The sequence below is a fragment of the Tetrahymena thermophila genome (genome assembly GCF_000189635.1).
Source record: "Tetrahymena thermophila SB210 genomic scaffold scf_8254395, whole genome shotgun sequence".
Lineage (NCBI taxonomy): Eukaryota > Ciliophora > Oligohymenophorea > Hymenostomatida > Tetrahymenidae > Tetrahymena > Tetrahymena thermophila.
Window position 1 is genome coordinate 323,794 of NW_002476178.1, and position 23,987 is coordinate 347,780.

The 23,987-nt window shown below is 24.5% G+C and overlaps 3 protein-coding genes across 3 annotated transcripts; 2 read left to right on the top strand and 1 right to left on the bottom strand. All coding sequences in view use genetic code 6, as the record gives it.

Moving 5' to 3' along the window:
• Positions 1 to 291: 291 nt before the first annotated feature.
• On the top strand, positions 292 to 4,242 carry TTHERM_00457000 (cyclic nucleotide-binding domain protein; the record flags this gene model as incomplete). The annotated part of the gene is made up of 1 exon (XM_001024207.2): positions 292 to 4,242. The coding sequence occupies exon 1, from the start codon at positions 337 to 339 to the stop codon at positions 4,240 to 4,242; it is 3,906 nt and encodes a 1,301-aa protein (XP_001024207.2). The 5' UTR covers positions 292 to 336.
• Positions 4,243 to 5,283: 1,041 nt separating this feature from the next.
• Positions 5,284 to 9,504, top strand: TTHERM_00457010 (Serine/Threonine kinase domain protein; the record flags this gene model as incomplete). The annotated part of the gene is made up of 9 exons (XM_001024208.1): positions 5,284 to 7,478; positions 7,699 to 7,767; positions 7,822 to 7,949; positions 8,004 to 8,192; positions 8,256 to 8,344; positions 8,407 to 8,529; positions 8,657 to 8,785; positions 8,843 to 8,951; positions 9,011 to 9,504. 9 exons carry the CDS (start codon positions 5,284 to 5,286, stop codon positions 9,502 to 9,504), a joined length of 3,525 nt encoding a protein of 1,174 aa, XP_001024208.1.
• A 1,386-nt stretch (positions 9,505 to 10,890) lies between these two features.
• Positions 10,891 to 23,861, bottom strand: TTHERM_00457020 (transmembrane protein, putative; the record flags this gene model as incomplete). The annotated part of the gene is made up of 5 exons (XM_001024209.2): positions 10,891 to 11,238; positions 11,302 to 12,487; positions 12,557 to 12,900; positions 12,961 to 15,203; positions 15,257 to 23,861. 5 exons carry the CDS (start codon positions 23,859 to 23,861, stop codon positions 10,891 to 10,893), a joined length of 12,726 nt encoding a protein of 4,241 aa, XP_001024209.2.
• Positions 23,862 to 23,987: the final 126 nt, after the last annotated feature.

Consider the following 23,987-nt stretch of genomic DNA (forward strand, 5'->3'; position numbering starts at 1 on the left):
GGATTTATGTGGATTTTATTGTAACAATAATTTTGTAAAATTAAATTTAATTTTGATAAATATATCATCAAAATTTTGCGAATTATACTTTATAAAATGTAAGCTATTATATTTAGTTCTTTTAATCAAAATATTATAAAATTTCTAAAAATTTTAGTTGAAAATAACTTCAAAAACCATTCGGTATCAAATTTCAAGGAAACGTAAAAAACTCAATTAATATTTATAAATTTATAAATTTTTAGAAAAATTAACTTATTAGCATTTATTGGTTGATATAAATTAAAAATTTAATCATTATTAGCAAAGAAACAAAGAAAGACTGACTTACTGACAATGCTTCACAATTTCCTTGACAAAAAAAACTTGTAGGAGATCACTCAAATATTTAAATAGCATGTTCAATATTAATACTCTTCCAAGGAATAGATGCCAGATATTAGTGTAGTCTAGCAAGATAAAATAAATAGATTTTTGAATTGCTACTAGCCTTATTTTACTGATTATTTGACATAGGATAATACTTATTAGCACTTTGATTATTATAGAATACTATCGAAGTATATCAAAGTTTTTGATTTAGAAAAAGGTAAAAAGTTTAGGCGTAACAATTATGATGGTCTCTACATAATACTTAAGGGGTTTATTTAAGAAATAATAGTTGATGATCAGCAAAATCCAGAAGAAGAATAAAATAATGTTAAAACTAAAAAGAGTAAATCTAAGCAATAAGATCCCATAAAGATGTCTAAGATTGTTAACATGGTAGTTGGAATAAATAGAATCAAAGGTTCTTCGAATGATATATCTCAAAGAGGTTCATTTTAGACTGTTTTTAACAAAAATAATAATACTGATAGTGACAGTAACCATTTTTTTGGAAACACTCCAAACAACGAAGGATAGTCTAATATAAACTCATAACGTAATTAACAAAATAGCATAGGAAATTCTATATCAGCTCTTAGTTCTCATAAACCATCATAAAATGAAATTAGCTCTAAGGCAAACTAGTTTTTTCAACCATAAAAGTAGGAATACCTTCCAAATTCACCTGAACCTTAGAATAGTTAAAATAGACTTCATACTTTGAAATAGCTAAATGATGTAAAAATTAGTGATTTTGATCAGCCTTAGGATGGCTAGAAAAAATTAGATCAAATTTAGGCAATAGAAAATAAATTGATTTAAGAAGATATAAATTAATAAAATAATAAATAAGGTAACTCACAAAAAAGGCATTTCAAAAATTTAAAGCTACAGCTTAATTTGATTAAGTATGACAATTTCTAACTATAAAGAGGCGATACAGAGATATAAGATGAAAAGTTAGATGATGTTCATGAATTACAATAAAATGTGTAAACCTCTCCCATCAAAGCTAGTATATATGAAAATACAGAGAAAAAAAATTTATTTTATAATGCTTCTCCAGCTTCTTCATCATCGTCAAACCTTCTAAACAATTCTCCTTTAAAAATTTTAGAGAGTATAAATGATAAATAAAATTACATTGAACAAATGACCTAATAAGTTAATATGAATAAAGCTAACTACAAGCTAAAAAAGAAACTATCTTTCATGATCGCTATGCAGCCAAAATCTTCAAATCCTTTTCCAGAGTTTTAAAATAGACCCTTCAACATACTAACAAACGGAGATATAATAGATTTAATTAAAATAAAAGAAAATTAAAGGAAGTACTATGTTTAAGAAATCGAAGATTCAATTTGTTTATATATAGGCAAAAAGAGTATGAAAAAGGCCTTTTAAGAATAAATATAATAGCTCAGATACAAGACTTTAGTATTAGAAAAGTTTTTCAATAACGTTCCTCAGAGTAAAATAATGAAATTAGCATATCACTTTTATGAAAAAACTCTCTTCAAAAATTAAATTGTGTATAAATAAGGTGAATAGCGACCTCATTTTATTTATCTAATTAAATCAGGTGAGGTATAAATTTCTGAAACCATAACTTAACCTAAAAACAAAAACAAAATTTTAGAAAGTGTTGATTCACCAGAACGAGAAGATAAAAACTAATAAATTTAATCAACTGATAGTTAAGTTGAAGATGAAACATATGATCTGTAATCACTATGTAGGAAAAAATTAAATTCAAATTCAAATAACTAATTTAAACAAACAACTTTACAGATTCCGAAATTAACTAAGATTTTGTGTTCCCTTGGAGAAGAGGAGATTTTCGGAATTGAGGAAATTATTCTCTAAAAGGAGAATAGAGAATTTTAAGTGGTTGTATCTTCTTCTTAAGCTGAATTCTATGTAATTCCAGAGGATTTATTTGAAAATTTTAGATAAACAGAAAGTGATTCTATTTTATCTTGGTTTAAACAAAAGGAGATTTTTTATTAGCAGTAGAGAAACATGCATAAAAGAATTAAAGGTAATAGGGTGATTGCGAAATCATCAAATTAAGAATTTTTTAGCAACAAAAAGATTTAACAAGCATGCCAGTATCTTTTTTAAGAGGATGAATAAACTTTTAATAATAGACTTGATTAGCTTCACAATAAAAAAATAATTTAATTAAAAAATTATTATTAGTACAAAGAATATTAAGCTTAAAATTAAAATACAAATAGATTTTCTTAAAGTTATTTGCAGGCTACAAACGATTCTATTAATTTTAACTCTCCTAGAAATGTTAACTAAACTTTTGATAGAAATTTTTCAAAGGACACTCAATAAAGTGATAATTAGACGAAATAAAATATTCAATTTTAAGCTTAAAGCTCCAAAGCTTTGTTACTCAACAAAATATCATAGTAAAACTAATAGCTAAAAGTAAAATCTTATTGCGAAATACAAAATTCTTAAAGTACAATGAATAATCTAGAGAGCTAAAGAGGACAGAATTAGAAATAAGAATATTTAGAATAATTCAAAAATCACCCCTTAATTAGATTACAATCTATTTAATCATAAGATAATCCATACTTATTAACAGACAGAGGGAATATAAAAAAGTCTATAGTTGAGGGTATCCCTTTAGTTGAAAATGGGAATGCAATAGCAGATGAAGAAAATAAATCATATAGATATTACTCTGCCAGATAAATAGAAAATTAATAAAGCAATTAAAGTGAACAACTTTAAGCTAACTAATTATAAATTAAGAAAGTCGTTTCAACCTATTAAAATATTATAACTGACTAAACAAAATAAACGAATTAATTTAATAATTAAGATTAAAACTTTGAGTAATATAAAATTTCCATGGTTAAGAATGATGGCAATAAAAAAAACAATTTACAAATAAGCTAAAATTTAATTGAATCAATCAATCAGAAAAGAAATTTATCTAAAAATTCAAGAGTATTAAAAAATTAAGAGAGTCTATGTTCAATAGATTTAGAGTAAAATTAAAGCCAAGTAAAGTAAACAAGTCAAAATGAGCAGTAATAAACACTGTTAGGAGTCCCAGCTTCGCTTGAGTACGTGAGCAAATATAATCAGGTATAATCCACTTCTGGTGATATACTAAACCTAGGAAGAATTCATCATATGATTAAAAGCAATACTTAAATAATTAAATAATAATTTAAAATTAAAGGCAAGCACTAGTTATTTTAAAAGCCTATTTTTGATGAACTAAAAAAAGAAAATCTTAAACAAATAAACAGGCTTATTCAAAAAAAGAATAGCAATATTATGGAAGAAAAATAGAAAACTCAATAACCTCTTTCTGAAAGATGGTAAAATACAACTAAAAATATGGAAAATATATAAAAATATCATGAGTTTATAAAAAGTGCCTCTTCTTTTAACAATACCACAACTACTAGATTAAAAACAATTAAAGATTATAATTAATCTTAATCATTTGTTAACTTACAAACTCCAAGGTCTTTCAATAATGTACTACCAGTTTCTACAAAATCTCTTACTTAGACTGATATCCTATCATAATCTCCAGTAGTTAATATACATATGGAAAATAAGAGAAAATTGCAAAGGACAAATGAACCATATTTTACTCGCCCATTTTCAAGAGCAGACCAGTGCACTCCTGGAAAAAGCTCAAATAATTTTGCTAACCTCAGCAAACATAGAACAGTTTAATCTTCAAATCACAAATAAAGATAATCGATTGAGGATTAAGAAGAAATTCAATAATTAATACAAAATAGCTACAAGTAAACTCTTAATTTTAAAAATATTATAAACTCACAACTTAACTCAATTGAAAAACTGCCTTTATCATAAAGAAATTGATTTGAGAATCAGAAATAAGTTTGTTTAATTTAATTTAAAACAATTCATCATTTCTAAATATTTTAATAACAAATCAACTTTTTGTACACATAAACACATTCATTCATTTTTATCATATTTATTGTATATATTTTATTTATTGTATCAGTATGTTAAAAATCAAAAATGTTTTAAGTTATAAAATTAAAGGATAATTTTCAGGTATTTATTAACTTTAAAGGAGAATAAAATTATGGCAAAAAAAAATAATTTACATTTTTAAAAATATATGTTTTAATTTAAGCAGAGAGCAGTTTTCTTTTTAAATAAAAAAGTCTTTATTAAGTTATAATTAAAGATATATTTATTTTTCTGAGTATAGCCAATTTAATTAAATTAATTATAAAATAAATTTAATTAACATCTAAAGAATGATGTTATATTCAATAAATAATTTAAAAATATATTATCGCATGTAAATTATAAATTTTTTTCAAATTCTGATTGATCAAAAAAAGCAAATAGAAAATAGATATTATGATGGGTCTTTTTTATTTGAAAGATTTTTAAAAGTAAGATAAATAAATCTAAGATATGTTTTAACGTTCAATAGTATAGCCTTTAAAAATCAAAATTTAGAAGAAATAGGAGTTGAAATGATTTAAAAATTTTGTATTATAAATGAAAAATTGCATGTTAATTTACAATGAAACATGATTTAGAGTTATTTTGCTGTTGGATTTCAATTTAATTTTTTTAGGTTCATTTGATTTTTTTGAAAATAAAAGAAGATGGATGAGCAAGCTTGATAGATAATTAAATAAATAAATAATGTGTATGGGATCTCATAAAATCAAAATATTAACAAGAAAAATAGTAGTTAATAAGGTTTGTTTCACAAATAAGAAAAAGGAAAAGAAAAAAGAAATAATAAATTCATAAATTAAAATAACATAAGTATTTTGATTGAAGAAGAAAAGAAAAAAAATAACAAAAAAAGTAAAAAAATCAATATCACTAATTAGTAATACATATAAAACAGCTTACTAGTGTATTCATTGAATGAAGAGTTATAAGGATTTATACAAATAATAAGAAACAAAGATGAGAATAGGAGGTTAGGGAAGCTATTACAACAACCCATCAGATTAAAATTAGCCTTTGCAATAGCTTCAATAGCAGAATGTGTAATCATAAGCTTCTCACGGACCTTAAAATATGGTCTCTATGACTAGTAAGCAGTAGTAAGGATCTTAATAAATAATGTCAAGTGCAAAACCTGTAACAAAGACTCCATTGTCAACTTTGATCTACTAAACAGCTCATAGCGGTAGTAATAACTTTAATTAGTAAAAATTGCAATAGAATTAAATTTAAAATAGCTACAATATTTAGCAATAGTAATAGCAACATAATGCTAATGTAATCAACTAATATCCTTAGTAAATATACAGCCATTCTTAAAATGTTAGTGCTAATCACTCTCGTGATAATTCAATCAATAAGCCACGCATGCCAGAAAGAAAGATGAGTATAAATGCTCAACCTGGATAATAAATTTAGCAAATATAGCAATAATAGGCTGGATCTGGAAGCTTCTACCACCATAATCATTCCCACTCGCATTAGATTGGCACAACAAATATTAGCAATCATAAGCCATCACCCTCTTTTGTTTCTACTACTTCAAATAGCTTTAACAACGGAAACGGGCCTTCCTCATAAACAGCTTCAAACAATCAAATTCCCAGCACTGTTGCTTCTGTTGCAGCAGGTTCCTCTTCTTCAACTTCTTCATCTTCAATATAAAATCCTTCTGGAAGTTAATTTAGCTACAAACCCTCCCATAAAAACTCTGCTGTTGACTCTACTATAATTTAAAAATTAATGAAAAAATAATAAGTTTAACAGTCTCAATAATTGTAATAATAATCACAACAACAATAGCAATAACAATACCCTTTTTCATAACCTTAAAGCTTTATTAATTCACCTAAAAAAAGTCCAAAAAATTCAGTTTCACCAAACACTCGCCACCCCTCTTTCTCATAGCAAACAAGCTAGCAATAGCAATAGCTTAGTGGAGGGTATGGTTAGCAGTCCAACATGAATTCTTAATTAAATAGCAAGAATACTTATCAGTAAATGTACCACTAACTTTCTAACAACTATTCTTAATAGATTTCACAAAAGAGTTCACAGTAGTAGTCCATATCTAAAATCCCTTAGCAATAGTAATAACAATATCTTCATAATACTCCATAATAAAGCTCCTCTGTTTTAAATGTTTCTTAAAATAACATTAGCTCTAATAATATTTTGATAAGCCAAAATATAAATAATTAGGCATAAAACAGCAATCTTAATGATAACAGCGGAAGCTAAAATGGTCAATAAAGCACTGAAAAAAAACCTATTTCATTTTTGAATTATTTATTATTAAAAGAGATAGCTTAGCGCAATACATAAGATCAAGTAAGCAATAACGTTTAAAATTCAAATAACATAAGTGGTATTGATATTATGGCAAGCAAGATGAACACACCAAACAATGCTTCAAAAGTTCTCATCAATAATTTTAATGAAATTCCAAATTCTTAATCTATAAGTAAATCCAATAATAATTTGTATGGTGGAATCAATGGAAGTAGCTACAGTGCTTTTAATTAAGGTACTTCATAAGTCAACAATCAATCTTAACAAAAGCAATCTTAATAGGATTTAGATCATTCATATTTGTCTAAATATTCTTAACTTCTGCAATCTCAATAATAGTCAAAATAAGTTTCTCAACCTCCATCTCCTTATACTTATAACCATTCTCATAAAAGCAGCATTGCATCGACAGCAAACACAAATAATATGTAAGGATTAACTAGCATGAATTCTTATTCTGTTTCCCCATAATTACCTTAGTCTTACTCTCAATAGATTCCTAGTACTCCAACTAGCACTCACCGTAGCTAATCTCAATTCCAGTAACAGTAGAATACAAAACAAGCACAGGACTACCAACAATCTTCTAAAAGTTCCAAGAATAACTCAAATAACACTTCAGGTTTATTTTCTAATACTTTAGCATGTTCTTCAAATAACATTCCTTAAACTGAGGATTTAAGAATTATCCCTTCATGTACATCCAAAAACTGTTTTAATTTCCACTACGTGATTGGCAAAGGTGGCTTTGGTAAAGTTTGGAAAGTAGAACACAGAAAAACTCGCTAGCTTTTTGCAATGAAAGAAATGTCCAAGAGCTTGTAAAAATTAAATTTATTCTAAATACGATTTGTTTTTGAATGAAAAAAAATTTTTAAGAAAACTTTTGATTTTCTTTATCAAATTTTATGTTTTGATAAAAAATCTCAAAATGCTTTTTTAAAAATTTTTTGTTTTTAATTCAGTTAAAAAACAGTTAATTTTAAATAGAATTTAAAATTAAAATAAAAACTAAATAAATATATTTTATATTAATCATAGAATTATTACCAAAAAGAGTGTCAACTCAGTAATGAATGAAAGAAACCTATTGTCTTAGCTTAAGCATCCGTAAATATTAAAATCATTTTAATATAATTTTAACTAAAATTTTAATAAAAACAGTTTCTTAGTAAATATGTTTTATGCTTTTTAAGACAGAGAAAACCTTCATCTAGTTATGGATCTTATGCCTGGTGGCGATTTACGTTATCACATAGGCCGTTAGAGAAGATTCTCAGAAGAATAAACAAGTAAGTTTTAATTTTATTGTTTTATTAAAAAAACTTTAACACTTTTTTTATTAGGATTTTTCGTTGCCTGCATTTTTATGGGATTGGAATATCTTCATGATAATAATATTATACACAGAGATATAAAACCTGAAAATCTTGTTTTAGATAGCAGTGGTTATGTAAGAATTACCGATCTAGGTATTGCAAGAACTTGGAAACCTGATAATGCCAATGATACTTCAGGAACTCCTGGTTACATGGGTAATTAATTAACTACTTAAATTTATTTAAAACATAAGAATTCTAAAAATATTATATAAATAGCACCTGAAGTCATGTGTAGACAACCACATACATTTGCTGTTGATTATTTCGCTTTGGGAGTTTTAGCTTATGAGTTTATGCTTGGAAGAGTAACTTAACATTTAATATATTTATGAATGTTTTTCTAAAATTATGCTTATAAAATTAATAGAGACCTTATTTAGGAAGATCTAGAAAGGAGATTAGAGATTAAATTTTGGCTAAAAGAGTTTAAATTAAAAAGCATGAAATTCCTGATGGATGGTCTCTTGAAGCTGCAGATTTTATCAATAGGGTAATTCATATTTAAATTTATAAATATAAATAAATTACTTTCAAAAAAACTGTTAAATTAAAGATTAAATAATAAATAATATTCACATAAGAATTCATTAATAAACATATTTATTTTTATATTATAGTTGATTGAGAGAAAGCCTGCTAACAGATTGGGTATTAATGGACCTGCTGAGGTAAAGAACCATCCTTGGATTAAGAATTTCCCCTGGTAGAAGCTTATTAAAAAATAGATAGATGCTCCTTTCCTTCCTGTAAATAAACTTATCTTTGTTTGTTAATAAATTTTATAATAACAATTTATATTTTAGGCAAATGAAGATAACTTTGATCAAAAACAACAAATTTCATTAGAAGATGAATAAAATTAAGAGATTATTCAATAAAATGCCTTGCTTTTAAAACGCCCTTCTGTACAAAGTAAATAAATACAAATAATTATAAAATAACTTAAAATTAACAATTTTTTTTTGAAAAAGGTTTATTTAATGGCTATAATTTTGATGGAGGTGCCCTTTAATAATAAAAGCAAGCTCAATAAATATAACAACCATAGCCAACTAATCAAATGAGCTATTAGCCTCAATAATTTTCATAATAACAATATTAATAATCTTAGCCTATTAGCGCAAATGGATCTATTTATTAAGTGAATTCATAGATTCCACAACATATACCTTCTTCTAATTCTATAGCTAATGGATATTAAAATACTGGATACTAAAATCCTTTTAGCCAAAGAAATAGCTTTTGTAATGTCAGTAATATCAACTAAAACATGAGTCACATTTCATAATACAGTAACATGAAGGAAAGTAATTATAATGACAATTCAATGATGAGTGTTGCAAAAAATAACAATAATAGTGTTATAAATAGTAGCAGAGCATATAACTAAAATAATAGTAACTCTCGTGCTGTAGAGAAAGAAAATTTTGTTCCTTCCAGATATTCCTATGATGAAGTATACTGAAATAATATTTATAAATAATAATAAGTTAGAAACATTAAATATCTATGGATAAAAAATCTATTTATTTATTTATTGATCTAACTATTTCTCTGCACATAATTAATATTTAAGCTAATATAAATAAAAAATTAAAGAGTATTGATAAATTGAAATTTTTCATTCATAAAATAATAATATAAATCACAACAAGTTGACAATTAATAATTATGTAAATACTATAAAAACTACAACTAATTTATAATATAAAATAAATTCGATTTATTCATAAAAGTCAAACAAATAAACAAACAAACCTATATCATAATTATATATTTACCTATTAAAAGTTTTCTTTTATTGAAAATGCTTACTTATAATAAAGATATATATATTCATTTTTCTACACTTGCTTACCTACCAACCTACCTGCTCATTTTATAAGCAAAATTTGATAAGATATTTAATAAATTTTGGAGTTTAAAAAATAAAAATTTATTATCAATTAAATAAATATATTATAATTTTTGTTAAATCAATCTTTAATATTCTTGGTTTTAAAATTTCTTCACGATTTATACTTTTCCCATAATCAAGTTTTATTTTTTAAGAGATTAATTAATAATAAAATTTATTTGCTCTTATAATAAAATATTTATTGTTAGTTGAAATATTTCAATTTTTATATATAAAAATAAAATATCTACAAATAAGATTTTTTTTATCAATAATAAGTTTTAAATTTATAAAAAATATTTTTTAAATATTCAATTTATTTTTAATTAAATATTTTAAAGGTTTGAGAATAATTTAATTTTTAAAAAAGATTTATAAGTTTCTTTGAATATTTTACTTTAGATATTTTATTATAATAATTTTTAATTTAAATTAATAGAGTTTTTAATTTAAATTAATCTTGTTTTTAATGATTGTATAAAAAAATATTTTTATTGGATAAAATTAAAGAAATAAAAAATATTTAAAATTAAAAAAATAAATTTTATGTCAAACAAGTTTATTGTATCAAAATATTAATTAAATTTTAGATGATTTATTAAGTATTTAAATTTGATGATAATAATTAGTGTTTTTTTTAATAAAGTAGAATATAAAATTTTCAGAGTTAATTTCACTCTCTTTTCAACTTAAATTTTATTTTTATATTAATTTAAAATTTTTAACTAATTATAATACGAAATCTATGAACAGATATAATTTTTTAAAGACTGGTAATAGAAGATTTGATACATTTTGAATAAATTTAATGTATTTACATTTTAAATTAATTATAAAATATATTAATTAGTAAATAAAAAGAATTGGATTAATACCAATTACACTTTTATTTAAATTTTAATTATAAGAAAAATAAATAATAATTTTTAATACCTTTGAATATATATATTATTTTCATTAAATTATAGTGGCTTTTTGTATAGAAGGTTCAAATTTAACAACTTTTTATTGATTGCTACTTGAAAGTAACTCATTTTTATCTTAATTTACATTACTTGATGCTATGCTTTTAAGTTATTCTTCTTATTATTTATCTTCAAACTATTAAACATTGTTGTTAATTTAATCAAACATTTCAATTTCTTTATGCTGGTATTGAAGGAACTGCTCTTGTAAAAATTCTGATTTTTATTCTGATAGCTCGTCGAAATCCATTTAGTTTAGCACACTCTGCTTTATTGTAAGGAGTACATACATACTCTTTATCAGTGAAATAATGTTCAATGCTATAGAGAGCTAAACCTAAAAATTAATTAAAAAAATTATTTTTTAAATATTAACATCATAAAATTAATTTTTAATTACTGTTGTGGACTATTTTGACATATTTCTGAAAATGTAAAGGATTTATAATAAGATTTATGGCAAATCGCAGGTGACAACCTTTCTGATTCTATGGAATATTTACTTATTAATTGTCAAGCCTAGAGCTTTTTTTGGGAACAATATACTGGTAAAGAAATTGTCTGTTATTCTAATAACGTTGTGTGGACTGATAACATCAAGAATACTTGAGAGCCCTTCTAAATAAGTCTATTAGCAATACTCATAAATTATGTTAGTGTTATAAAAGAATAAATTAGAGTATGAAGTTTTTTCTATCATTTTAAAGAAAAGGATAATTTCTATAAACTTTGTGTAGGATAGCACAATTAAAGCAAATATTGCAATTAAGTAGTCTTCTTTGTGGTATGTGACTAATATGAAGCAAACATCTTAGTATGCATCGAGCTATGATAAGAAACTAAAGATTACTTTCTGATAAAAAAGAATATCCTTATAATTGAAGATTTGTATATTCATAATCTTTTCATACACATAATCTCTAACTTTGGCAATAAGATTATTTTAGTGGACTAAGTTAATATCTGGAATGAGATGTCGAGTCAGAATGAGAACTTTTCTCATGTAGAAAATTTCAAAAACAAAGCTCACAATTGCATATAATGCGAATATTGAGTGTATGATATAAGAGAGGTGATCATTGTCGTATGGCCCAATATCGATAAAAGAAAATATTGGAGTGAGTATATATATAATAATTTAAAGAGTAATAATCATGAATATGAAAAAATAATTGCTTTTTTTGCTGTTTCTTAAATCTCTATCTAGAGCATCTATCGATTCATCGTACTTAAAATAGCTGTCAATATCGACGAATATATCCATTATTAAATACATAGTTCTATGAAGTAGTGAACTAAACCAGAAACGCTTTTAGGAGGTATACTGCTAATAGAAATATTCACGGAGGGAAAATGCTAAAGAGGTGCTGACAAACATAATAGATTCATAGTCAATATCTCCCTTAATAAAATAGTCATTGTGGTAACAAATCATATAAACTGACTTCAAGCCGTTTATGGAAAAATTTTCTATGTTTAAAGTGCTAGGAGGCATCTTTTTAATTTTTTCTATTTCAATATACTCCTTGCATCCTTAACTTGACTTGTAAAAATAATTGCAAACTATTTTATTTTTGTAGGAATCCCTAAAATTAATTTATTAAGCAAAATTAAGTTCTTTAAAAAAAATAATTTAAATAAATAAATAGATTTACCTATTTTGTACATTTTTCTTTAACATATTCAACCCTTTTGAAAATATTTTTGTCACACTTGAATATTCCTGTCTCTTTTTATCTAGATAGTGTTTTTATTGTGAAGCAAGTCTATTTCTTTACTATATTAACCCACTTTCGTCTCTGTTAGAGATTCTAGATTGCAAAGAGATTTATTTAGTGGGAGTGTTCGCATATTAAGAGAAAGTTAGTTTTTCCTTTTAACCTAAAGAATTTATAATAGTTTACATTTTTTTTTATTGGGAAGAAAATATTTGAATGTTCATAAATGCAGATTGAATTCTTGAAGCATCTTCTTCATTCAATATCAAGAATGGAGGAAGCTAAATTATTTTTTAAAAATAAAAATTATTAAACTTACTTAAAAATTCTTTTAAAAATACTTTTATTATTTTATTTGTTAGGTCTTGGAATTTATTTTAAGACATAAATATGAGGAGATTTATTAAAAAATCTATTAAATCGGCTTTTGGTTTAAATGAGCATATTTGGACTAAAAAGTAGTAAAGCATGTTTCCGAGATATAGAGAGTCAATACCATTGAATAATATGTTCATGTTTGTGTTCAATTCGTATTTATTATCAATAAATATATTGTACTAACTTGAAAGAAGCTTGAGTTTAGGATCTTTATAGTTAAGGCTGATGTGTGTTTTATTATTAAGTTTTGGATTACTTAGCTTCTTCAAAAAGGATTAAAATTGTCTCCAGATTTGAATTTAATCATCTTCGTTTTCAGAAGAAAAAGAGTGAAAGAGATACTCGTTTTGCTCATTTATACTGAAGTGAGAATGCTTTATTTAATTATTTTTATTTACTTCTTCTGAAAGAAAGCTATTTTTAAAGTTATTCTAAGCTTAAATGTCTTCCTCTTCTTCAATAACTTCATCCAAATAGTCGAGTCTCATTTTTGTAAAGCTTGAGGAAACGCATTATTTCTATATTTAAGGTGAATCCTATGCTGTGCTTACAGCACCGTGCTAACTTATTCTTTAAGTAATATTAGTGAGGGATTTCTTAAAATCTCTGTCTTTACCACCACTTTGCTATCCAATTTAACTGTTAAAGTAAATACTCTTTTTTAATACTTTTTCTTCTTTGTTAATGATACTATTCAATTAGCTTTTTTTCTTTTCTGGTTTTAATACAACCAACTACTGTGATTCTTTAAATTTAAATCTTATTTCAAAATCAGAGTTTGGTTCAATCTAAAGCTATTCTACCTTTTCATTCAGCTCTAGGAGCGAGTCATTATATAAACTTTAAAGTCTGACTAAATTAGTTACTTAGGTATACTCAGCATATATAAATATTTTCTTTAGATTAGCAAAAATTTTGTTTGTTACCCAAGTATCAAGCAGCATATCTATATTTCCTTTATTATGAATCAACTCATTTGAAATATCAGAAATGACTAATTCACTTAAATTTATTGATATGCTCCCCTCTTAATTGCTCAATTAGCGTAATTAACTGCTATTAAACGAGTAAAATTTACTAGAAAAGCTATCTTTTTACATATTACTTCTATTCACATTATTTGTACTGTCTTTGAATTCTAGCTAAGGTAATTAATCAAGAGGCTAGTTTTTTATCTTTAAAAAAGCTTCAGCTATTTCTTTTCCTTGTTACTCAGCATCTTTTTTATCTTAATAGTTCTAATTTTGCAAAAATTAAAAGTATGAAAAGGAATCAAGACCATCTAGTATGTTTTACACGTAATTCTATTCGTAGTGAACAAGTGATCTCATCTATAAAATTTAAAGGTTCTTAAACAAAAACAAAATGTTGCAAACACAATCTCGAATTTCTTCTGCAGAGATAAGATTTTTAGAAATATTTAAACTTTTTATTGTGCTATTAAACAGTTTTTTTCTTCTCATAATATCTAATTCTTACAAGAATTTTTTAGAAAATTTCTTTGAGTTTAAACAGCCAGTCAAGTCAAGAAGAATTATATTCTCGAATTAGGTAAGTAAAAATAGAGAAAAGTGATTATATTCCAACAGTGAATATTTACTGTTAAAGTCATAGTAAGGAATAGTATCAAACAAGAATTAGCAGTTTTAAAGGTAGAATTTTTTAACTTTTGTAAATTTTCCAATATATTCATGTCTTAGGTAGTTATGCAAAATATCGAGTTCCTAATAATTTGAAACTTGCATTTCACTCATGTCTAAAACCTCTAAGAATTGTAATTTTGATAGTGCTTTAAAAAGCATCAAAGTACCTTCTTTTTTACAAAATCTCATCTCCTTGATGATCAACTTTTATAAAGCTAAATGATGAATTCCGTTTTTGTAATGTAATCCGTAACTGAATTGCTTCTGTTTTTCAACGTACATGCCTGTATAAGAAATGTTAAGCCTTTATAATATTTTATTCTTGCTAATATACTACCCAAGGTTACAGAAGAATTTAGGACTTAGTGCTTTATTATAAGACAAGTCTAAATCAATTAAACTTTCAAGATAATCTCTTTTCCATGTATTTATGTTAATATTTATTTTTTTATCATTCAAATTGCAGTCACTTAGATTGAGAATCTCTGCATTTTCTAAAAGTATCAAGTTTTCTTCCTTAGAAAAGGATATGTTTTTATTTTTAGAGAAATTTACATCTTTCGCTATATTTTTATTTTTATTTAAATTAAAAAATTTTTATTTAAGAAAAACTTACCAAAAAATGAAGGTTCATTTTCTTTATCTTCAGGGTAAATAATATATTCTATTAATTGTTCTGTAATTTAGCAATTCAAAAACTCAAGCTTGTCTATAGATGGAGTTGTAAATATATAATGTAAAGCCTACCCTGTTTATCTAAGTAAATGCTCATTATTGAGTTGTAGTTATAAATTGGCAAATTTAACTTAGTTTATATTTTCGAATATCTCTAAAACCCTAAAGGCAACTCTAACAAACATGGAGTGACTCATAATAATTTTTGAAAAATCTATAATTTTTATGTTATCAGCAATAACTGAAAAAAATTCAAGTAAATTCACAATACCAACCTTTTCATCTGAATGTAAAATTAGACTTTCAATGTCTTAAAGATGGATTATACTATTTTCATATTTAGGGTTGTTTATTTTTTCATTAATTTGTTAAATATGTTATTCATTAAGCTAGCCTTTATTTTATGATTGATTTCTGCTAATTGTTATCTGCTCCTAAGTTTGAATTTAAGTTCCATTGCTTTTAAAAGACAACTATTTCTAATGAAAGATATTTTCATTTGCATTATTTTTATCATGTTAATCAATAATTGTTTAAGTCTTTTTGACATTAGAATCTTTGCCAAATAGAAAACTACTTTTGTTACTTAATGGCTGAGGGTGAATAAAACTTGCAATATCAAAACTAGGACTGTTAAAAGACTTACGTTTTTACTAATCTTTCTCAGCCTCTAAAATACTTCTATTATTTTTAATTATGCTTTTGGTTTTTTTAGGAGATTGAGGTTGTAAAAAAAATTTATCTTTATCGTTCACTTCGAATTTTTTATTTATTTCGACCATTTTTTTGTGTTTATTTTAATCAGGTATTTGCTGCGCATTATTAATTTCTAAATTTGTCAATGTTTCAAAATTAAAGCTATCATTGAAATATTTTTCATTCCTTTAATTTAAATCAGAGCCCTTTGCTATGGTTTTAAAAATAGTATTTTAATATTAAACTTGATTATTCAAAGCAACTTCATTACTGCTTTATTTCTCAGAATTACTTACCAAAACTAAATCATTTATGAATGAGTTCTACTCACTCATTTCGCTTATTAAATTTTTTTTAACTGAAAGAAATTAATCTTTTTAATGCCCAATAACTTCTTAGTTGGTATTATGATTCAAAATCTAATCATTTGTTTACAAATAAGATGAAAAATTACCATTTATATTTTCCATATTTTTTGTTATACTCTAAGGTGTATTCTCTTAATAACTTTTGCGACTCAAAGGACTTTTTGAAGTTAAACTGTTTCTTTGTTTTTTTTTCATCAAAGCATCCCTTAAAAACAACTAATTCAATAAGGAGCTTGATCTTTTTTTATTATTTATCATATCCTAAGAACCACCGTTTTAATCAACGCCTTAAATAGTGAAAGATGCTTTGTTTTCATTTTTCTACTTTTACATTTGGTTTGATAGCTCTTAGAGTCTATTTTTAATTCCAAACTAATTATTTTATATATTGCTCTTATTGTTAGAGCTTTCTTATATGTATGTTAAGTGATTATTATTAGATCTTTAGTTTTCAAGTTATTTAATGTTATTTTAATTTATATTAGCTAAATCATTAGGTAAAGTTATTTGTCTATCAATTTAAAATACTTTTGGTTATTTTTCTTAAATTTGTGTGTGTGGTTTATGTTCAAACCTAGAACGAGGAATGAAAGTCATTTTTTTAGATCCTCTTTTTTATTCATGCTGAATGATAATAAATCCTTTGCTGTAATTTGCACTAGAATAATTTTCACTTTAATTTGTTAAATTGTTAATACTTACCTAATTGTTTTACTTACTCCCTTAGCCACTTACCACAGACATTTTCTATTTATTTTAAACTGTAGATTTTTCTATAAAGCTACTTGATTCTTATCCATAAAGTTTCTCTTAATTAGCAATCCCATTCATTATAGAGACTATTTTATCATTTACATGGAGCTTTAGCTTTCTGATAGAATTAAATGTTCTTAAGCAATTTAACAAAATATCTTCAGCCACCTTTTTTGAAGAAAATAGATTAGGTCCTAGGACTAAGGTTTGAGAACTAACACTGTACTCTTCTAAAAGATGATGGTGAAGATTAGAATATATTAGTCCTTTCTTTGCTTTTAAATTGTTCCATATATTACTTAGTTACTTCTTTTACTCTTCGTTACTGCTAAAATGCATTCTAAACAGTATATTGTCTTCTTCTTAAATCTAAAATACGAAACAGTATTAAGTTAAAAGTTGCATTTTCATTGATATATTATTATCATACAGAATCAATTTAATCAACTAAAAACTCTTCGAATGAACTAATGAGTTTTTTTATAGATTGTCTTTATCTTTTATTAAATTAATGAATTCATTTTGAAATCCTTCTTATTGCTATTGAGGGTTTTCAATATTAAGTAGGTAATTATTGATGATTTCATGTCTTTTCTTTTTGCCATAAAGTAAACCTTAAATCATGTTCTCGCAACTTTAATCATTTAAGTTGCATCCACTTAAGTCTAAGACTTACAAGTGCAGATAATTGATCTATGTCAATATAAATATAAATTTCTTTAAAATCCCCTCTAATCTTATGTTCCTTGCCAATATTAATTCCTACAAACTGCAATCTTTTTATAACTCATTAAAGCCTTCTATTAATCCTGAAATTTTATCTTCGTTTAATTAGCAATCACTCAAGTTCAATGTTTCTATAGATCTAACTTCAGAAATGAAAAATACACTTAAACTTTTCCATGAAGCGCGTTTTAAATTTTTATTTCTACTTAGATTAATTTTCTTTAGCTAACAAACTAAAATTGCATTCACTTCTTACAAAAGCAATTCAACAGATTTATCAGATTCTAAGCACCCAGATAAATCTAGCTCTTAAATAGAAGGAAATGAAAATAAATTTCCAATCAAAGAGTGCTATTGAAAACTTTATAAACCTATATCTTTTATAGATAATTTCTGTAAATTCTAAAATTAATTCTAACTATTCTATGTAAATAGTTTTTCTAGTTGTTATTCTCTTTGATAGTTTAAGTTGTTCTAGTAAACAGGAATATTGTTTTGAACAATTGAGTCTGATTAAATTGAATCTTATTGAAGACTAGAAACTATACTTTATAAATCTTTTTCATAAGAAGACTCTTACTCAGATTTTCCACTCAAAAAATCAGAACTTATTTGATTATTTAATTTACTTTCCTACAAATCACTAATCTAAAACTTATTTTTTTAGTTTTAGAGCTATTATGATTATTAGATTTGATTAATTGATTGACTCTGCTTCAATTTTTTATTCTGATTAGAAGATTTTGCAGAAATATCCAATACCTTTAACTTATCAAATAAAATTCCAATTTGCTTCATTAAACTCACAATTGTCTTTTCCTTAAAATTATTATTTTGCAAATAAAATTCCAAAATATCAGGAACATGTAATAAATCTTCTTTATCTAATTTTGAACCTCTTTTTTAGGCTTCTCCTCCAACTAAATTTTTATTATCTTAGATACTCTGATTAAAATTTTGTTAGCTAAATTTACTTTCTAGCCTTTCAAGATCATTTTCTGGGATATTTTCCAATATTTTATTTGCCTTTGCAGTATATTTTGTATTCATAACTAAAGAAACTGGTTCTTTTAAAGATATTCTTTAATTTCTAAAAGTAGGTAAAAAATCATAAATGTCTTTATCTGCGAAAAATTAGTTTTCTTTTTATAAATTTTAATTAATATTCTCAGAGCTTTTAAATTATGGATCTAATATCCTATCTTCAGTGTATTAAATTTGAAAAAGATTTGCATTATTATCTTCTTCTTAGCTACTATTTTTTATTTTTTAATAGTTTTCTTTAGCTTCTTCTTCAGTTATTCTTTCATTTTGTATATTTTATTCTGTTTATTTTTCTGTTTTTTATTTTTATATTTCATTTCCATAATTGTCAGTAGAGTCGCTAAAGAATTTAGTATTTAATTATCTCAGTTTACTAAATTTTTTATTGCCATTTAAAGTATTTCTTTAATTAACATTGCTATTAAGTTATTAAGCTATAAATTTAGAATAAAAACCGCTCTTTCTCGAACCTTAAGTTTAAAGCTAATTTTAATTATTAAAGGAAAATTCATTTTAACTATCACTAGATGGTATTTCATTTACTTAATTTAATTATTAATTTTGCTAATTTAGATTATTATTTTGTTTTATGTAATCTACTTTTTATTACTTTGATTTGCCCTCTAAGAAATATAAGCTTCTCTTAGCTAATTCATCATAAAGTACTAAACCGAAACACTCATCTAACTCATTATTTGATAAGTCAATATATTTGAGATTTTGAATCTAAAGTATATTCTAAATACATAATTTAAACATTTCTTCTGTTTACTTCTCCACATCTCCTTCCTCCTAAATTATATTAGCATATGATTAAGCTATTTAATTTTAATTCTGATTGTAGCTTAACTGTATGCTGTTTCCTAGCTATTATTTTAAATACTTTTAATTTTGGAAATTAAATAACTTTTTTTAATTTTAATTATCATTTTTCAAATCTAAATTTGGTATTACAGATTTCTTCATATCGATAGTACCTTACCTCTATAAATTGTTGTTCACAACTTCGTTTTTTATAACTTAATTTTAAACGGAAAAGTTATTGCCACTTATCACTAATTTTTTGAGATTTTTAAAAGAGCATATCTTTTAAGCAATTTATGTGAATGTTTACAACTATAAACGACATCTGATTAGTACTAACTCAGTAATATTATCCATTTAATTGTTTATCTCTAAAACATCTTTCAAAGAAAATCCAATATAATCAACTAATTTTATTGAACTTAGAATATTTTTATTTTAATTTTATCCTTACGATTTTCCTTGCTCCCAATTCTAATTACTACTATTTTAATAATTTTTAGAGTTATCTTTGGATTATTTTAACACAGATGATGAATTAAACATTGATGGGTTTCCAAATTAATTAGATTATCCTAAATTGTTTAAAGCCATTTTAGCTCTTTAATAAAACAAATTAGGATTTTCTAAAGCACCTTATTAATTAGCCAATTTAATTGATTATTGCATTTTAGAAACTGAGAGAGCTTATTCAGCTATTTGTTGTTCTTACCTCTAAATAATCTCAAGTTCATAAGGATCTAAACAAGTTGCATTTAATATTTCTACATATTTGCATATCTTTCCAAATGAGTTTAATATTTATTTGACATTTATTATTTTTTTTTCAATAAATTTTATTTTAAATTTATTTAAAAAATATTTACTTTTTGTTTTACTTTTACTCATTTCAAGAATCGATTTTTAAGGTTTTTAAATATTTTGATAATTGTCTTTTAAGTGTTAAGAGTCTCCCGAAGCCCTTACAATCTAATTTTATTTATCGTCTCTCATTGAATTCTTTTAGTGAAAGGTCTGATTAGAATTTATTTTTGATGGGTTGTATAAAATAGACTTCTAAGTTTTCATAAAATTGAGCTCTTTAAAATTTTTAATCTTTTCTATTTAACCACTATTTCTAAATGAAGATTTCATATTAGAAGTCTAAATATTTTTTTATAAAAGCTTATTTAATTGTATAGTTTCATTATAGTTTAATATGGAGGTAGATAAGTCTGGGTTTTCATTTTGATTATAATACTTGTATTTACTAAAAACTATTTTTATAATTTCTTGGACTCTGCTGAGAGAAGAATGAGAAATTTGTGCATTATAAAATTCTAAGTTCATAATTGAATCTGCATTTAAAGAAAAGTAAGTAAATAGAAATTAACTAAAAGATTTGTCGTTGTTAAAACCTTAAGCATTCTTCCAAGTAAAATTTTTTAATTTAAAATCCTATAGAGACGTTTATAAATCGAATAAATTCTGATAATTTCTAATTGCTTCAAATATTTAAGAGCTAAATGTGTGAGCGTTTTTTGTGTTTTTACTGTTTATACCATTTATCTTTATTTTATCATAAGAATTCTTAATTTTCTTATTCTAATCAGACAAGTCGATTACTTCTTCATTATTTTACTAGTTTACACCTTTTTTCCCAGAATTTTTATCTTCCAAATTTTAAATCTCATTTTTGTTATCAAATTCTTTATTGTTCTTCTCAGTAGTAGCTTCCTCTTCATCACTATCATTATTATTTGTATTATCTTGCTAGAACTCATCATAATTATTAATTTCTACCATTTTTCTTAAATACTCCAAAACCTAATAATGAGTTGGGAATATGACTTAATCTTCAACTTGTTGCTTTTGGAAATCAATTTCTATTGACAGGAGAAACATGCTTAAGAAACTTATAAAGCAAAATGAGTCAAATTAGAACTAATCCAACTTGGATGCTATGATTGTTATGTTTTCTAAGCTAAATAAATTATTTTTCAAATTACTATTAAAGAATATTTATGGGTTTTCTAAATAATAATTAAATTCTTCTGTGTTTTTAGATTTCATCAGCCTAACGAGTTCCTTTTCATAAGAATCAAAGAGTCTCTGTCTTTTAGTTTTATACTTATTTGATATTAGCTCACAAAACTCTTTAAAGAATATACGATCATACTGAATTATGAAAGTTTAAATTGCATTAGAAGAAATTATAAATTGCGATATTTATTTCTTTTAGTCATTACTAAAATTTTAATAATTTAAAGAGCTAAAATCAATTATTTTGCACATATCTAATTCCATAAGATCCCTTATACATTACTTAAAAAACTGATTAAAAAATTAATTATCTTATTATGTCATTCCTTTGTCAGCTATATTAGAATTATTACCTTAGATTACAGAGTGAGATGAAGATAAATTATTCTCTTTAATCCCATTGTTTGTTATAGCATCTAAATCATTTTCATCGTAGGATTCTTAAATTTAGTTTTCCCATAAAAATTAACCAATCAAAAATTATCTTTCATGCCTATTATCATAAGTCATGTCTAAGTATATTTGTTTTAGCCTAGATTCGCTTTCAATAATATTTTATTTTTCTTTCTACATTGCTGCTTCAGTTTCAACAATACTTTATTAATTAACCTAAGTAATTGTTGCAGCTTTTTATTCTTATATATTTTATTTAATGCCACTCTCTTCTATTTTTTCATCAGAAAGAGTATTTTTTTACTCTGGTAAATCCACTATTACATTATTCACATAGGGGAGAATTAATCTATCCTTATTTTCATTAATTTATAAATTTATGTCATTAATTGATACAATTTTATTTTGATCATCCATTAATTTCACTTGTTAATCCATTTAACCTTAAATTTTTATATCATCTTCAATGCTCTTTTTAGAATGATTTTACTTCTCTTGTTGTTATTAATTATCTTTATTAGAAGTTTTTTTCCCTATTTTTGTATCTTATTTTATTTATGCACCATTCTAAATTGCTAAAACCACTTTATTGGAAGATTCAAGACTTTTGCTTTTTAATTCTATTTAATTGTTTGGTTAGTTGTGTTCTGTTTAACTTTTAAGGGATTTGTTAGCAGACTATCTAAAGTTTGAAGTGCTTTAGTTTAGCTTTAGTTGAGTGTATTGCTTCATTAACAAGATATATTTATCGCTTTTCCATAATTAAGGGCAGTTTTTAAGCTCAAGATTTTCCAAGGCATAAAAATCGTTAATCTTAAATTTCTAAAAGAATAAGATATCTATGTGTTCATCAATTAAATTAGCACCACTTATAATTAAAATCTTAACTTGCTTTTACATCCAGCAAAGAAAATATTATAATTATAATACTTATTCACTCATGAGATTAGTATTAATGATTTATATTTCCTCTAAATACTAAATCTCTCGCATTTATTAACATATTGTAATAAAAATATTTTTTTTAAGTGTAATTATGTCCTTAAATATTATTGTTTTTAACGTGCAATTTAGTTGTTTCATTTTTCTCATCATATATAAAAAAGCTCTCTTGTCTTTGAAAGCAAGTTAATTTATTATTAATTACTCCTAATTCACAGTATATCTTAATAGAAGGTGGGTTTTCATGTCCTTTTGAATAGTTTTTAAAGCCTTTTCATATAATTTATCATCAAGCTTTTAACGCGAAAACTAATCTACTATATGAGAGTCTGCGTTTTTAAGTAGAAGTTAATTTGAAAGTATTGTATTATCTTAAGATTATTATTCATTTAAAACTAACTTTTTTTATTTAAATAAATTTTAGATCTATTTTATCCCTGGTATTTTGCTTCCTTTTTAATTTATTGAAGTAGCCATTTTAATGCTACTATTATTGATATTTATAGGATCTAGCTTAGGACTGTCTTAATATCTTATGAAGTCTATAGAGACACTTTGCAATTTCGGAAAATCTGATACTTGCAGGTCTTCTCTAAGCAATAATATATCTACAGATTCAAACCGATCTCTATTACTAGTGCAATTTATAATTTTTATAGATTTGAGATGATTCTTCATGTCTTTTAGCTATTTTTTAACATTATACACATCTACATTTTTCTGATTGATTATGAGCTCGTGCTAAATTCCCTCTAATGACCCATTCTTCTTTTTCTTTCGACAGAGTAAGATACCCATTAACAGAGGTTTATCAGTAAATAATTTGCTATTAAACTAAAATATTTCCTTCTAAACTATATAATAATATCGATAATGCTATAATTTTTGATAATTTATTGCGTTTAATTAGCAATTCGTATAAAA